The 14,520-nt window shown below is 55.5% G+C and overlaps 1 protein-coding gene across 2 annotated transcripts in view; it reads right to left on the reverse strand.

Moving 5' to 3' along the window:
- Positions 1–2,385: 2,385 nt before the first annotated feature.
- The window catches only part of SARNP (SAP domain containing ribonucleoprotein), a gene marked incomplete at its 5' end in the record, with an annotated part of 29,661 nt that continues 17,526 nt past the window's right edge, over positions 2,386–14,520 (reverse strand). For both annotated transcript variants that reach the window (XM_082011810.1, XM_082011809.1), the window contains 2 exons: positions 2,386–2,645; positions 4,445–4,534. In XM_082011810.1, coding sequence (XP_081867936.1) covers positions 2,604–2,645; positions 4,445–4,534 — 132 coding nt within the window. In that variant the 3' untranslated portion in view covers positions 2,386–2,603. The remainder of the gene's footprint in view (positions 2,646–4,444; positions 4,535–14,520) is intronic.

Below are 14,520 nucleotides of genomic sequence, written 5' to 3' on the forward strand. Positions count from 1 at the left end.
AGCCTGCGCAGCTTCCCCCGGTCAGCGGGAAGCGAGGGGATTTGCATCCGAACGAAGCAGCAAGGTCACTCTGGAGAGGCAAGGGGGGGTTAGGATTCGGCCAAGCCACACGAAGTTACGGTTGGGACAAGCCCCGAGCGCTGGTGACGGGCCTCTGCCCGCCCAGCCACCCCCGCGCGGGCGGGAGCGGCGGCGGCCGAGCCTCCATCTGCTGCGGCTCCCTCCCGGCGGCACGCTCCGGCCCCGAGCCTCGGCCGCGCCATGCATCAAACTGACAGATACCAGAATTGCCTTGGAGAAGCAGTTTTATTATGAAACCGAGAATGAAATGCAGTGTTTGCCCTGGCACACTACAAAACATTTCAAGCAAATAACCAGCAAAAAGATCATGTGCCAAATAGAAAATACATCTTACAAAATCTGACATACAAAAAAAAAAAATCAGAATAATGTTATTACATTAAATCAGGAAGGAGCAAGGGAGCTTCGATTCACTCAGCCACTGACAACCCAAGACACAGCGCAAGCCGGACCCCGTGGCTTTTAGCTGCCCTTTGGGAAAGTAAACAAACGTCCAAGGTATTGCTCAGAGTCACCGAGGGCACACGGACGCAGTCAGACTGCAAACGTTAATGGAACGGAAGCGGTTTGAAGACTTCTACGTTAAAAAATATATATATATTGCTTATTAAGAATCAGGTATAAGCCTCTGAACACCTCGATTTGTACACGCACCCGCTGTTCTCCAGCATCTTAAGGAACCAAGCACGGACAAGGCCGACTTCTCTCTGGTAAGAGGTTATGGTCAGAAATAAGACTCCTAGGACGTCAGCCTTCAGACAAGAGAAGGATTTCAGCCACAATGCCCACCTAAAAATCCAAGCAGACAGACAGATTTCTGCTTACGCCTGGGGCCGAGGTACCGGTGCGAGGGGAAGCTCTGCACAGGGTGGGAGACGCAGCAGGGACGAACGCTTGCGAGGGAAACTAGTTCTCTAGGTGCGCAAAGGAGGGAAGGGCACCGGGCAGCTCCTCTCCACCCGTCCCACCCCACCGGCTTCTCCACCGCCACCACTTCTTCCACCCACGCACACCACCCCAGGGAACGGCTCTTTACAGCTCCCCGAGAGCAAAGGTGCCATCTGAAACACTACAGCAGCAAGAAGCCCTTCACGAGCTGTGGCAGCACTTTCACGTGACTCGGCCACATTTTTTTCGGTAATTTCACCGAAAGGGTTACAGTTAACGCGGCAGAAGGAACCGTGCTCCTGCACAGCTACCAAGAGCTTCCGCACCCAGAACACCAGTCCCAGGGTAACGCCGGCGCTCTCCCGCACTGCCTGGCAGCTCGGAGAAGACTGCGGCTTCTTCAGCAAGTCTGCGAGTTAAACCAGCTTGGCAGCTACTCTGGGGCAAAGAGAGGACAAGATAAAATCCAGCCTGAGAACATACGTGGGACAAAGCGACCCTGCGGGTTTGTCGTTTAAGGAGGGAAATGTATCACTGACCTTGGAGGAACCTGGAAAACGTATGTGAGATGCCACGAACCGCAGAGGGCTTAACAAGGCGGGATAAATGAAGCGGTGAGAACAGGGTCCATTTGCAAATGCATCGCTACGCTCTCCTCCTCGGTTTAGGACACCAGTTTGATCTAGGGTTAATCGGCAATTCTGGCTCTGACAATTCCCATTAGCCTCACCCGGGGGAGGCAGGCAGTCGTGAAACCGCCCCGCGTGTCGGCTATCACACACGCCACTTCCATTTTTAAAAACAAGAGACTATATATTGGAGAAAATCCTTCCCTGACGTTCAACCCGTCAGCTCTCGGAGGAGCCAGGGGTAAGACGCAGAGATCCAGAGCAGGACTCGCGCAACGCATCGTGCTCTCGAGACGAGGCGCGTTCTCCTCCCAGCTGCTGGGAAGAGACCACGAGCAGCGGAACCTTGGGGCCCGTTGTCACCGGGTGGAGGAGGAGAGGACCGGGGCAGTCCGAGAGGTGGAGACGGCATCGGACGGCAAACAGAAGACACGCTTCAAACCGGTCCTTGCTTTCGCAGCGTACCAGGAGCCCTTAAACTAGCAACGCAACCGCCAAGCGCAGAGCAAACCCTGCTCTACCTCCATTCCTCAAACTTTTCCCTTCCTCATCGCACAGCAGATGCTGCGGCTCCTACCGTTGCTCTCTTTACCGGGCAGAGTTTGACTCTGCCCTGCACAAGCGTTTCCCAGCAGCACTGGGAGGGCACTGGGAGGGCACTGGGACACTCTCCGTCTCTCCCAGCCGGACGGTACCTCCGGTGCGAGCTGCTGCGAATGACCCCACCAGCAGCTGGGAAACCACTGGACCACGGGAACGCGGGCTACCGGAGATGCACTGAGAACAGTTTCTTCTTTTTGCTCAACTTTTCTTCATTTTTAAACTTTGTAACTTGAAAAAACATTAAGTAGCACAATCATACAACTACGGGGGATTCCCTGTCTACTCATCACTAAAACCTAGAGAAACAGTGTGGGAGTGAGAGAAAGTGGGGGAAAGAGAGAAAGAGTATGCACGCACTCGAGAGGCACACTGCAGATGGGCTGAAGCTAACACGGACTGGCATCAGACGATCCCAAAGCGTTCTGCTCTTTTCCTCTTCTTTGCCTGCAAAGAGGAATCGCAAGAAAAAAAAAAAATCAGACCCAAAAAGAAACAAGTGAACATGTTCTTTAAAAATCTCACACACAGATGGAGAACTTACGAAGACTCTGGTATCCATAACAATGCCAGAGCTCAGCGGCTCCGGCCCCTTCCTGACCACATCGACACCAAGTTAGTTCAAGGGAGCTGCAAAGTTTTTCTTCTCACACCGGGACAAAGAGCGCCCCAAAAAATCAAGCCGCAGAAATATACAGTGCCTGAGATACAGTGCTGCTGAAGGCACTTCGTCTTGCTGGCAACGTGCTACAAAGGGGCTGAGCTGGGAACAATGACTACTTCAGAGGCCTGGAAACCCTTCCAGGCAGTGGGGAGGTGGGAAATGTAAAAGGGCAAAGGGTTAACACTCTCCTATTCATGGAAAAGGTGAGAGGGACACACTAAAACGCATTAAATATACTATTGCGTCTCTCAGATATGCCTTTAAGCCGATACACGAGGGGCGTATAAATCTTAATTTTTAGCAGGATAAATAGCCCGGGGGCAACAGAAGCCCTAATCAAGAATCTCCAGGGGAAAGGTGCATTTGAGTGCACACAATACCAGTAAAAAGACCTTTTTGTTCCAGGCACAATCTCCAAGTGACCTAACGGAAAAGCATGGAATCCCTTGCCCAGCCGCCCCCTCCGCGCGGGCCGGAGGGGCTCATTCTCCCATGCTCGGCAGAAGGCTGGGAACGCCGCTCCCCGCTTCACGCGGGGCAGCGGTTCTGCAGTAAACCCAAAACAAAACACACACGCACAAAAAAAAAGCCCCTAAACCCCACCTGAATTGTTGAGATTGCTCTTAGGAACCAAACAAAACCCACTTCTCGTCTGTCGAGCCCAGGAGCCATCTGGTTAAGCAGTTTCCAAGGCCCGACACTCGCCCTGCCGCAACCTTTGCCACTTGATTGTTAACGCAGGAGTCCCCACCCCGGAGGGGTCCCTTTGTGCCCAGGAGAGGGGTCCCCGACTCCGGCTGACCCGCGCCAGAGCCGTATTTATGTGGCACCATAGGTGCGCACGGCACTCCCCACCTAACAACGCGGGAGCTACCGCGCCGGAGCGCAGCCTGTGTGGTGACTTGGTACAATCTGAAGCAGAAGAAAGCGTAAAAGTACATAAAAGAGCACAAAATTGCCCTGAGGAGGTTACAAATTTAAAAGATGGGCCAAAACCACAGAGGACAGCCCCAGCATGGAGGAGAAAAGCTGGAAACAGGGTCAGCATCTCAATCCTCATTATATTGTAGAGTCTCCAGGGTTTTATTGATGAAGACCTACAATAGCGTCCAAGGGGAAGCAGAGGGTCCAGAAGCATCCAGGACACAGGGAACTAGAGAGTAATTCTACAAGGAGCAGACGGAGCGAGTCAGCTCCAACTGAGGGGAGGGGAAACTGGGGTGGGAGAAACCGGAGTAGAGCAGATGTGCCCCCCACCTCTTCTGGAAGCATCCGTGCCATCCTGTAAGAGGAGAAGCTGGATGCCAACACGTGCTGGCACGCTCCCGTGGCTTGGTAGACGCCAGAGCAGCCTACTTCCAGCAGGAGCCAGGGGAAAAGCCGCCACAGATCGGATGGCAGAAGCTCAGCGCTCGCTGCCAAGGCAAAGAGGCTGAGCGGCCCTGAGAGCGCACCCACCCAGAGCTTGGGGTCAGCCCCACACCGGCGTGGGGGGCACGGTGTCACGCTGCCACCCCCGGGGCCGTCGCTGCTCCCCCCAGCATCCTCGGCCGCTCCCCACCCGCTCAGGAAAAGGTTTTACCTCTGTGTCCTCTGTAGCTCCAGCCCCGGCTGAACTCGTTACGATGCCAAACCGCTCCTTTCTCTTCTTCAGCTTCTCGTCTTCTTCACTCTGGCACAAAGAAGGACAAAGATTTATTTTGTTGGCAATACCCCAGGGTGCTCGTTTAATGGTAAATCATGTTCCTCCTGCCCCCACTCCTCCCGCAGTTGGCTACCAGAGGACCTGCTGGAAGAGCTGGATCGGGGTGGCGGGAGCGCCGAGTGCGGAGCAGGCTTCTCCGCTGCCTTGGCAAAGGAGAGGCACTGCGCGGGCTGGAGGAGAGCTCCCGCAGAGCGCTCGGACGACGAGGGCAGCTCCGGTCCTTCAGCAGCGATCCTCGACGACGCACAGGTCAGCGTCAACCTACCAGCCCACGGCACGACCTCCTCAAATAAAGCCGCAGCCCCCCTCAAGCCTGCCCTTCGTTACAGCACCGTATCGTCTTTGCTCTGAATTTTTTCAGGCTCAAACCCGTGCACGACGGAGGGTGGAAGGAAAGGACGGACGCTCGTCACAGCTGCTGCGACAGGGCACGTGCAAAGGAAAATCCAGCCTCGGCAGCCAGAACCTCACCTTTGTCTGGATGTGGTCTAGGAGGGATTTGGGGGAAGCATTCACAGCTGTCGCAGGGACCTTCGTACTGCCCTGGCGAAAGCGAGCCGTGGGAATCTGACAGTCACCCCCACGGCACCGACGCTTCTCTCGGAAACATTCTCATTTGGAGATGGAGGCTCGGCGCTCTCTCCATCTTCCCAAGTCTCGTTTCTTTTATTTCCAGCCCGAGTGAGCAAATTTCTACTGACATTGCCCGGAGCCTTCCGATCCACACCTCTCAAAGTTCTCCAAAAAACCCGGCGGCTTTTTACTTCCACTGCCATCACCAACGCTGATGTCCCGATCGCCAGTAAGAGCCAAACCCATCATCACCTGCTCAACGCGTCCATGTTCTGCGGATTTATTCCTACCTCTGGCTGTTCGGTGCCTCTTTCAGGCCATTTCTATAGTTCAGGCTGCCCGAGGCCTTTGCTAGGCTCCTACCACGTCCCCCTCCCCGTCATTAAGCGCACCTCAGAGCTCTCGCTCCCCATAACCTCATCCAGTACGTCTCGCCATCCCGCGGAGCTCGGCTCACGAGCAGCCTCTCGCTCGCCGAAGGGTCCCCTGCCGCACTGCCCTGCTGCGCGGCTTCCCGCCGCCCTGGGGAATCGAGGTACCGATGCCATCGCCTGGGGTTCAGAGCAAGGGGCACCAGGCAGAAGGAAAACAAGGGCACTGTTTCCAAGAAAATACGCTTCAAGCCCCAGTGCTCCACCTGGCTCAAGTGGAATTAGCCAGCCAAGCAGAGGAATCAAGCTGGACACTCACCCATTTAAGCCCAACGTCATAAACCACACCATCAGCAGCCAAATTTGTCCCAGAGTGGCAGCGGGGTGACCTCGCCGTGTCAGTACCTTACATAAGTGCGGCCACGCTGACCCGCTCAGCGCTATTACTCCCGACACGGACGTGTGTTGTGGCAACGGGGCTGGCTGGGGTGTCTGAGCTGAAAGCTCCGAGATTCTCACAAGCTCCGGCTCTGTAGGCAGCCGCGGCCCAAACACGTTTGATCCCCCCGGTGCGTTACAGCCCCTCGCCGCAGGGACCGCCGCCGAACACCACGGCAAGCGCTGCCAGCCCTGCCGAGCCCGCAGCGTCACCTTCCTTCCCAGAAATGCTCTGCGCCGGCCTGCTGTGAAGACGGCTCCGTCATGAGGACATCGCCACCCTCGCCCACCCGCTCCATTCTGCCAGCCCTCCCCTCCGAGGTTTGACAGGGAAGCCATGAGCAAAGCTGAAGTCAGCCTGGGCGCTCCCTGCCCTCCCCACTCCCGCGTCACGGGGAGGACGGAGGGGAACGCGTCTGTCCCAGGCTCTCGGCGGGGAGCAGCAGCGAGAGCCCTCTCCCACCCCAGCACCCGGTCCCGGTTCGCATTACTCCAGCTCTCAGGAAGAAGCAACGTCCCAGAAAAGTGGTGAAACTTGAGGGTTGTGAACAAAGGACGCCGGGGGGATTATCATCACGGGGACAGGGAAGGGAAGGAAAAGTCGCTCGCCGGAGCGGCACGACGTACGCGCCAATGGCAGCCACACAAAGAAAATCCAACCTGTGCGTTAGTGACGCTAAACAGGCTCCTAAAAACCATCGCTGCTGCCCGCGTGGTTTAAATCCCGCAAGCAAGAGGACGGCCCCAAAGCCACCTTCAAGAAGAAAAGCGCTGTGTCTTTAATAAAAGGACACGGGAGGCTCCCAGGGACTGCACCGAGCTGTAGGTTGTTATTTATTTTTTCGGTAAGCCACCCCCCCGCCTCCCGCCCCCACCGCTGCCCTGCAGGGAAAGCACATAACCGTCCTCCTAAATCAACACGGTCCTAATGATCTCGCTCACTTGACCCCCTAGCACGACAGTGTCAGATGCAAACACGCGTACAATAAACTTCACTCCATCTTTAGCTTCTCGCTGACAGGTTTTGATTCATGGGGTGCTGAAACCCATCTGAGGAAAATTACCTCTATCAAAACGCTGCTATCTCCGCATCTATCAACCCCTGGTAGTGCCCCGGGGCCGTGCTCCGGCGTGCAAATGGGTGCACCAGCGTCTGCAGGGAAAGCTGACCTTTCTGGCAGGATGTCAGATTTATTTTCTAACCTTACTATTTCTAGGCTTGTTCCCTTTGCACTCACGCCACAATAGTTATTTTTTAGTTTGTCTAAAAAAAAGGGGGGTGGGGGAAAGAAGAGTGAAAAAAGCTTTTATGGAGGACTCCGAGCCCTGAAGCTAAAGCCCTTCCTGTGATCTGGTAACAAGGCAACGTTTACACGAGCGTATGGCTGTATTTGCGCCGCGCTGTATGCGATCCCAAAGCTTTAGTTTTGAGCCCTAAATTCCATCTGCGGGGCCGCAGGGCGCTGGCACAGCTCCGCGCGGGGCTGCTGGCAGTACCCGCATCCCACCGCCCCGGGATCCGGTTCCTCTCCACGCAAGATCCAGGCTCCCTCCTTGTCTGGAGCACCCAGTCTAAACCCCACGGACTGCAGGCACCGAGGGGGCAGGCTCTGCACCACCCCAGGCAGAATCAGGCCCCTCTGTCCCCGAGGCTGATGCCCCCAAGCTGCTGCCAGCCCCCTTCCAGGCAGCGGACAAGGAGCGAGGAGAGGGGGCTCGCCTCCACACCACGGCACTTCGACGAGCCCCGTACAGCAACCAGAGGAACCTCGGGCTTCAAGCAATCTTTTTATGCCTTGAGGCGAGTGACACGAGTGGGGCAGCTCCCCGGTGTGCAGGGGAAGAGGCCCCAAAGGGCCGTAGGGGCCGTAACAGCCCCAGACTGGAAAAGCGCCCGTCAGCACTGATTAAATCCAGGTTTAATGGCTTGTCCTCTGGCTCATATCGCCGATTCCCAAAAGATAGAAGGATCCATTTAAAGACTGGATCATTCCCCCTCTCCAGGGAGCAGGCGAAGCGCTACCGCTGGTGCTGGAAGAGTTAATGCCAAAAGGCATTAATCCGTGGTTTCCATGGTGCGCAGAGCTCTGGCACTCGGCCGCCCTGCCAAGGGAGCGGATCCCCGCTCGGGGCGGGCAGAGCACAGCTGGTCACCTCTGAACGCCGCACGCGGCTCCCTGCGAGGGAGACCTCAGCCCTCTGCTGACAGCGAGCCCACTGCTCTCCTCTCCCACCTGAGCTCGGCGAGCTGCCAGCAGCAGTTCCTGCAGCGCTGGAATAAGGAGCCGCGGCGGCAGCTCCCTGGTGCGAGGTGCTGGTTAACTTACCTGCAGGACTCAAACTCTTCCAGAGGGGAAAACCGCGCCGCCAGCCTTGCTGTGAAAGGGCGGACAAAAGTCGATCCCAGATCACCTAAAAGCATCTCACTGCCTTTGGTGTTCAGGGCAAGAAGCGGGAGAGCCGCCCTTGGCCCCCAGCGCCTACGAGCTTCTCACAAACGCTTCGTCACGGGCACCTCCGATCTCCGCGCCGAGCGAGCGGCTGCGAAGGACGAGGCCCCACCGGCCACCAACACATCCCTCGCTGTGCTCGCAGCACCCGGGTGTCAGACACGCAGGTTAAACGGCAATTGCTCCGCGTGCGTGCTATGAAAGGAGACTTCAGGCGGAACCTCAGGCTCATCCCGAGCAGCTGGGTAGGGAGAAGGATGAAGAACCAGCCTGGCTCTCCAGGAAAGCCTGGCACAGATTCGGGCGAGGGGAAAGGGACCAACGCACGGGAGATGCTCCACGCGTTCAGCTGCCGTCTGCAGCCATCCCGTCGTCAGATCACAGCTCCCCGCCCTGCCCGAGCTCACTGCACGGTGACAGCCACGAAAAAGGCAAAGCAGCAGCCTTCTCCAAAGGGGCAGCGCCCCGACGCGCAGGGAAACGACTGTCTTGGTGCACCCGCTCTCTATTTTAAAAGGCCATGTTGCTACGAAATCTCTGCCCCCGAGGCCAAGTTTCATGCCGCATGGGCAGAGCGCTGCTTCCTCCACAGACTAAAGCAGCCCCAGGAGGAAACTGCTCTGGATTTGCAGATGAAGCCTGGAGTATCCTCATCACAAATGCAGAGAGACAGACACGAGCCTCTGTAATCGCATCCTCAGTGTTTTCGTTCTCGGAGAATGGAAGGGTGTGTGCCCACATGCGTGTATAAAACCAGACCCTTCTGGTCCCTCTCCTGTATCTTGCTGCAGCATGACGGATGGGAGGATGAAAAGCAGAGCCCCGAGGCTTTCAGGCGATGGTAGATTAATGATGACATGGCCTTGACCTCCAAAAGGTAAAGGTTATGAAACACTCAAGGGTAACTGGGCTTCCAATTTCATACCCGGAGGGTGAATGACAGCAACTGATGGTTTTATTCTCAGAAACACTCCAATCCTAGGACGCACAGCTGTCACCCACCACCTTTTTGAAATTCATCTCAGCGTATTTATTCCTCCTGTTTCTTTCCCCTCGCAGGCTCCAAGTGCTGCTAAGTCCTTCTGGAGTCGATGCTCCGGTACACCGGCAAGTGGGAAGCAACAGGGAAACCCGGGGTTTATACCGAAATATCCCACGCGTGCCTTACACCTCTTCCCATTTCCATCTGCAAACTCGCCTTTCGCACAGGAGGTCTTCACCTCGTAGCACCCAGAGCAGGGTGCAGGAAGGAGGAGCGGTGCTGGGTTTTGCGCTCCACTGCTCCAAAAGCCCGACAAAATGCAGAGGTGATCTCAGGCTGCCCCTTTCAACCCAAGCTCTTTCGTCTCCAACAGCACTTTGCGCTGCCAGCCCAGATTTGGAGCTGGTCGCAGAGGGATACATGCTGAGCCTGAGCTGGCAGACATAGCCACAGCCTTTCTCCAAAATAACATCCACGAGGACCCCGCTTAGATTAGATACACGCAGCAGGAATATACATTAAAGTTCCTATTGCAGCCCTTATACAAACAGCGCGTTAAAGGACCCTCTATTCTGCTGCGATGGAGGAACGACTTCTAACAGCACAGCTTCGACAAAATTACTCCACGTATGCGGATCCAAGGGCCTCAATGCATTTCAGAAACATGAAACACAGCTTTATCTCCACGGAAAAGAGACACCAAACCCCCCGCGCCAGGAGCTCAACTTGGGGATTCAGAGAAACGTCCCACAGGGCCAGCCTATGCCCCCGGACGATCTGCACACTCCCTGCTGGCTCTTCTGGAACTAGACTACAGACTTAGTCCACAAAGTCACCTCAAGTTAGAGCAAAGCTTGACCTTCTGGCTTACTTCATCTGCTAAAAGCCTGCTGTAAGCGCCTGGGACAAGGCTAGCGCAAGAACAGGCTAAGTTGCAGATCTCTGAAGATCTTTATTTAGGAGATGGGAAGCATAAAGAGCATGAGTGGGTTAAAACGCCGTGCCCATTCTCCTCGTACACCAGAGAGGTCCTGACTTGCTTATCGGCAGTACCGAAGCCTGAGCATCGCAGGATCACTCGCTGGCTGCTTTCTGGGACTAACTCACCTTCTCGGCACCTTTTTTTTTTTTTTAAACACAAGCTAAGGGAAACAGGCAACCGCAAGCTTGCTCCTCGCCCTTTCTTCCAACATACATATCAGAAAACAGGTTGGGAAGGCAAAAGAACCCCCATCCGACTGTTTTTCTGTACGTCGTGTTGGGCCGGAGCCGCAACAGCCGGCAGTTCTGAGGTTTCTCCGTGTCAAGACACCACGGCTTTCACAGTTAGAAGTTTATGCTGGCCCCAAACGGGAGCAGCAGGGGAGGAAGAGAAGAAAGTCACAGACATGTGCTAAGAGTACACCTGCAACTCTCCCAGCGCCGAGTTGAAAAGCATTCTTCAACTTCGACGTCAGGGATGAAAGAAACATGTCAGGAATGCCGCACGGCCGAGCGAAGGAGACACACTTCAGGTGCACCACAAAGCAAAAGGCCTCGGAAGGCGCTTTTTATCTCTTTGCACCCACCAAACAGCATCTTAAATATCATATGGCATTTACAGAGGCTCTTCCGTCCTGAAGTTCACTGGCCCCAGCGCGGGAAGGCTTTGAGGCGAGCCCCCCGCGTTCGGCACAGACCCCAGGAGCGCGTTTCAGAGCGACACACCTGGCTCTGGAATGGGAGGCCAGCAGCGTTGAAGCCACTTGGCAGAGCAAGAGAGTTTTCCCTCAAAGAGTCCAGCTGTTATTAAAAAGAGGCAATCGGGCGATGACTAAACATGATTTGAATTGCACATTAGCCCCAGATTTAAAAAAAAAAAAAAAAAACCCATTCTATTCAAACCCAACAAGTGCAAAAACAGCAACACACCACGGCAACATTAACCCTTCCCCTGCAAGCAACACTGCAAATCCACACGCCTCTGCAAGGCGGTGGGGCACGCCGAGCCCACCGCGCCGCCGCGGCCGGCAGACCTCACCGGCCGGCGGCGAGGTGCCCCGTAGCGTCCGAGCTGTTGCTTTCCAAGCTAAACGAAATGCCGGTCAAAGGAGATGAAACCGCAGTGAGTTTGCAGAACAGGAAACCTCTTGGGTGCAAACGTTCCCGCCGTGACCGCCGCGGTGCACAGCAAAGACGATCGCCGGAGCTGTGCGCATTTACTCCCCGGGGGAGCCCAGGGAACGTAGCTTGGTCTGGGCTCAAAGGCGGTTTTATCTCCAGGCTCCATACACATACCCCAGGGCCTGGGAAGCCAGGTGAGCACGCACCACTCCTCACCCCAAAGGTAAAAGCTTTTCCAGTAACAAGCGAAGCAGGTTTGGAGAGAGACCAAAGAGTTTCCTCCTGCTGCCCAGAAGCTCCCAAGGCACCTGTGGCCCTGCAGAGACTTTGCACCCCACAGACTGACCACCCCACAGAAGGGTCAGCGGCTCGAGGGAGCTGGGTTAGCGACCCCTCAGTTCAAGTACGACCAGGGAAAGCTAAACTGGCCTGCAGGAGAAAGCTGGCAGGGCAGGGCAGCAGCTTCCAAGGTCATTTCACTGCCCGGAGTTTAATTAGAAGAGACTTTGCACTAATCTATAACCTACTTCAGGCACTAACCTCCAAGCAGAGGGGCACAGCACCGGCTTTAACTCAGCCTTGCTCTCACCATTTACACCTGGTTCCTCTTTTTGAGAAGTGTGTTGGCCAGGAGCTTTTTTCTCTTTCCTGACCTTTTTCCTCTGCCAAATTAACGGTCTTGAGCCAAGGGCATGCCTGGACCCCGCACCAGCAGGACAAGCTTCACCCAGGCGATGCCAGGGGACACTCCACATTTGACTTCTAAGGCTGGACACTCGCTTTCTCAGCCTCACCCCACAGACCACAAGCAGGGACGAGCAGAACAGCCCTACCTTCCAGCAGAAAGGCAAAGACAAAATCCCAAGGAGGGAGGACCTGGAGAGGGTCACTCGATCAGATTTTGGACGGAGAACCAGACTCGATAAGTTAGCCGCCCTATCCCAGCAAACAGGAACTGCCCTACAGAAAGGGCTGACAGCCAAGAGCATCGCCAAGAGCATCCAGGGCTGCCTCCAGCCAGCAAGGTACCATGGAAAAACCAGAGGGACGTCTGAGCAGCAGGCTAAAAGAGGAAACACGCGGGCTGACAGCCTTCGTCCCCACACAGCCCAGCACCTCTAGAGAGCCAGGATCTACGTGGATCCTCATCGCTTCCGCACGTACCACGTCTTCAGACCTCTTTCATCCACAAGAGATAAAAGGCAGTGGGTAAAGCACTCAAAGTACCTTATGTTTGATCTTTTATGGTCACTTAGTTTGGTTTCTCCAAGTATCACTAAAAGCTTCAGATTCTGGCAGAGCTTGAAGGGAAATCTAGCTAAAGAGCTGCTGCTCTGCAAATATTTGACTAACCAAACCCTAAGCATTGTTAAATCTGTGCATTTATTCCTCCAGGATGGCAGCTCGCGCGCCTGCGAGCCTCTGCCGGCCAGCTGCACGCCAGAGCAGGAACAGCCTCGTCCTCTCCCCTCCCGGCCAGGTCTCCCGTACGAGCACCCCCTCCCTTTTATGCCTTGGAAATAACAAGAATGGCCAGAGCCCGGGAAAAGGTATATTAGCCACTAAATTACTTGTGGAATTAAGCTGTTCGATCCCAAACGTTGTAACAAGTCCAGGTTTTTAAACAAGCTTCTTTCGGCCCTGCAGGATGAGCCCGGCTGCCTGATGGTCCAACCCACAAAAGCACGTTACACATCCGCAGTTAAAACATCAGAAAACCTAAATCCACGTGTTCTGACAAAGCCAGGCCTGGGAGACACCCAGCCACACGCCAGCAGCGTCTCTGCGGGGTGCCTGCTCACAGATGCGTCAGCAGAAAAGGTATTCGATGGTCCTGGATCGACCTTCAAGGGTCTCTAAGCCCCCACGAGTGCAGCATTCCCCAATCCTGCACCCATCAGTGCCCTAAAGGACCTTCCAGAAGGTGCAGGGCTGGCAAAGACCAGCTCCGCTATCCGGTATCCCAATCAGAGAGAGTTTTCCGAGAAAGTGAGGCTTTCCATGGCAGAATTAGTAAGACTAGGAAAACATCCTGGGGACTAAGAGCGAGGGTCAGTTACCTTTACAGAGATTTTTTTAATGCTCCTACAAAGCAGTCGGCACCACGTGCACAGCCACGAAGAGGAAGCTCAGAGTCTCCCTCAAAAGCCACAGCCACGAATCAAGGATCCGGTGAAACATCACCGCAGAGCCCAGCCCTGCCGGGGGACGCAAAACCGTTGAGTCTTCCCAGAACAGAGAGAGCTGCTTAAGTCCCCTTAATTGACTGGGTTAAATGGGAAGGAGGGGATCCTCAGCAGAACTGCGCAAGGTTTAATTCACCAGCAGACATTCCTTGCAGGCCCCCTCCGCGTGCGTGCGGCACACGCACCCCTCTGCGCGTCACGGGGCGGGTTCGGGGCTGTTTTCACTTTTGTCCTCCGCGGCGAAGAGAGGTTAAGGGGAAACCTGACTTTGTTTCTCCGGTTGAGACTCGAATGGGCTCTGGAAGGCCGGAGCGAGAGCCAGGTCTGCCATTCTTCCCCCGCCGCTCCTCCAAATTCCTGCAGCCAAATGGTTCAAGAGCCCCTGAATGGGACATAATGACATCATTGATTGAATCATAATAGAGGGGGAAAGGGGGGGTGGGGAAAAGATGTATTTGTGTTACAGACAAAAGCGAAGTTCTGTTTCACAGCGGGGACCAATGAAGAACCAGATGACTGGGCAGAGGGAGGTCAGAGAGTCCCCCCAGCATCGTCCCCCCCGGGAGCGAGCCCCGCGCCACTCCCCGAAGGTTTGTCCGGCCGCGGAGCCCTTTCAGGCAGCGCCGGGATCAATGCGCGAGCAGGAGTCCCCCTGACCCCGCGCAGCGCTCTCGTCATTTATTTTTAAAATGACATCGCGGGGGTGTGTAAGTGCGCGTGAAGGGCTGGGGCAGAGGGGGAAGCGCTTCCGAAGGAATAATGGTGAACACCAAATTGCTCCAGGAGCCGGAGCCGGCAGCAGAGAGGCGCGGCAGCACGGCCCCGAGCCACCCAGTCACTTCTTGTTTGT

The sequence above is a fragment of the Phaethon aethereus genome (assembly GCF_964289735.1).
Source record: "Phaethon aethereus genome assembly, chromosome: 29".
In the NCBI taxonomy this organism is placed as follows: Eukaryota; Metazoa; Chordata; class Aves; order Phaethontiformes; family Phaethontidae; genus Phaethon; species Phaethon aethereus.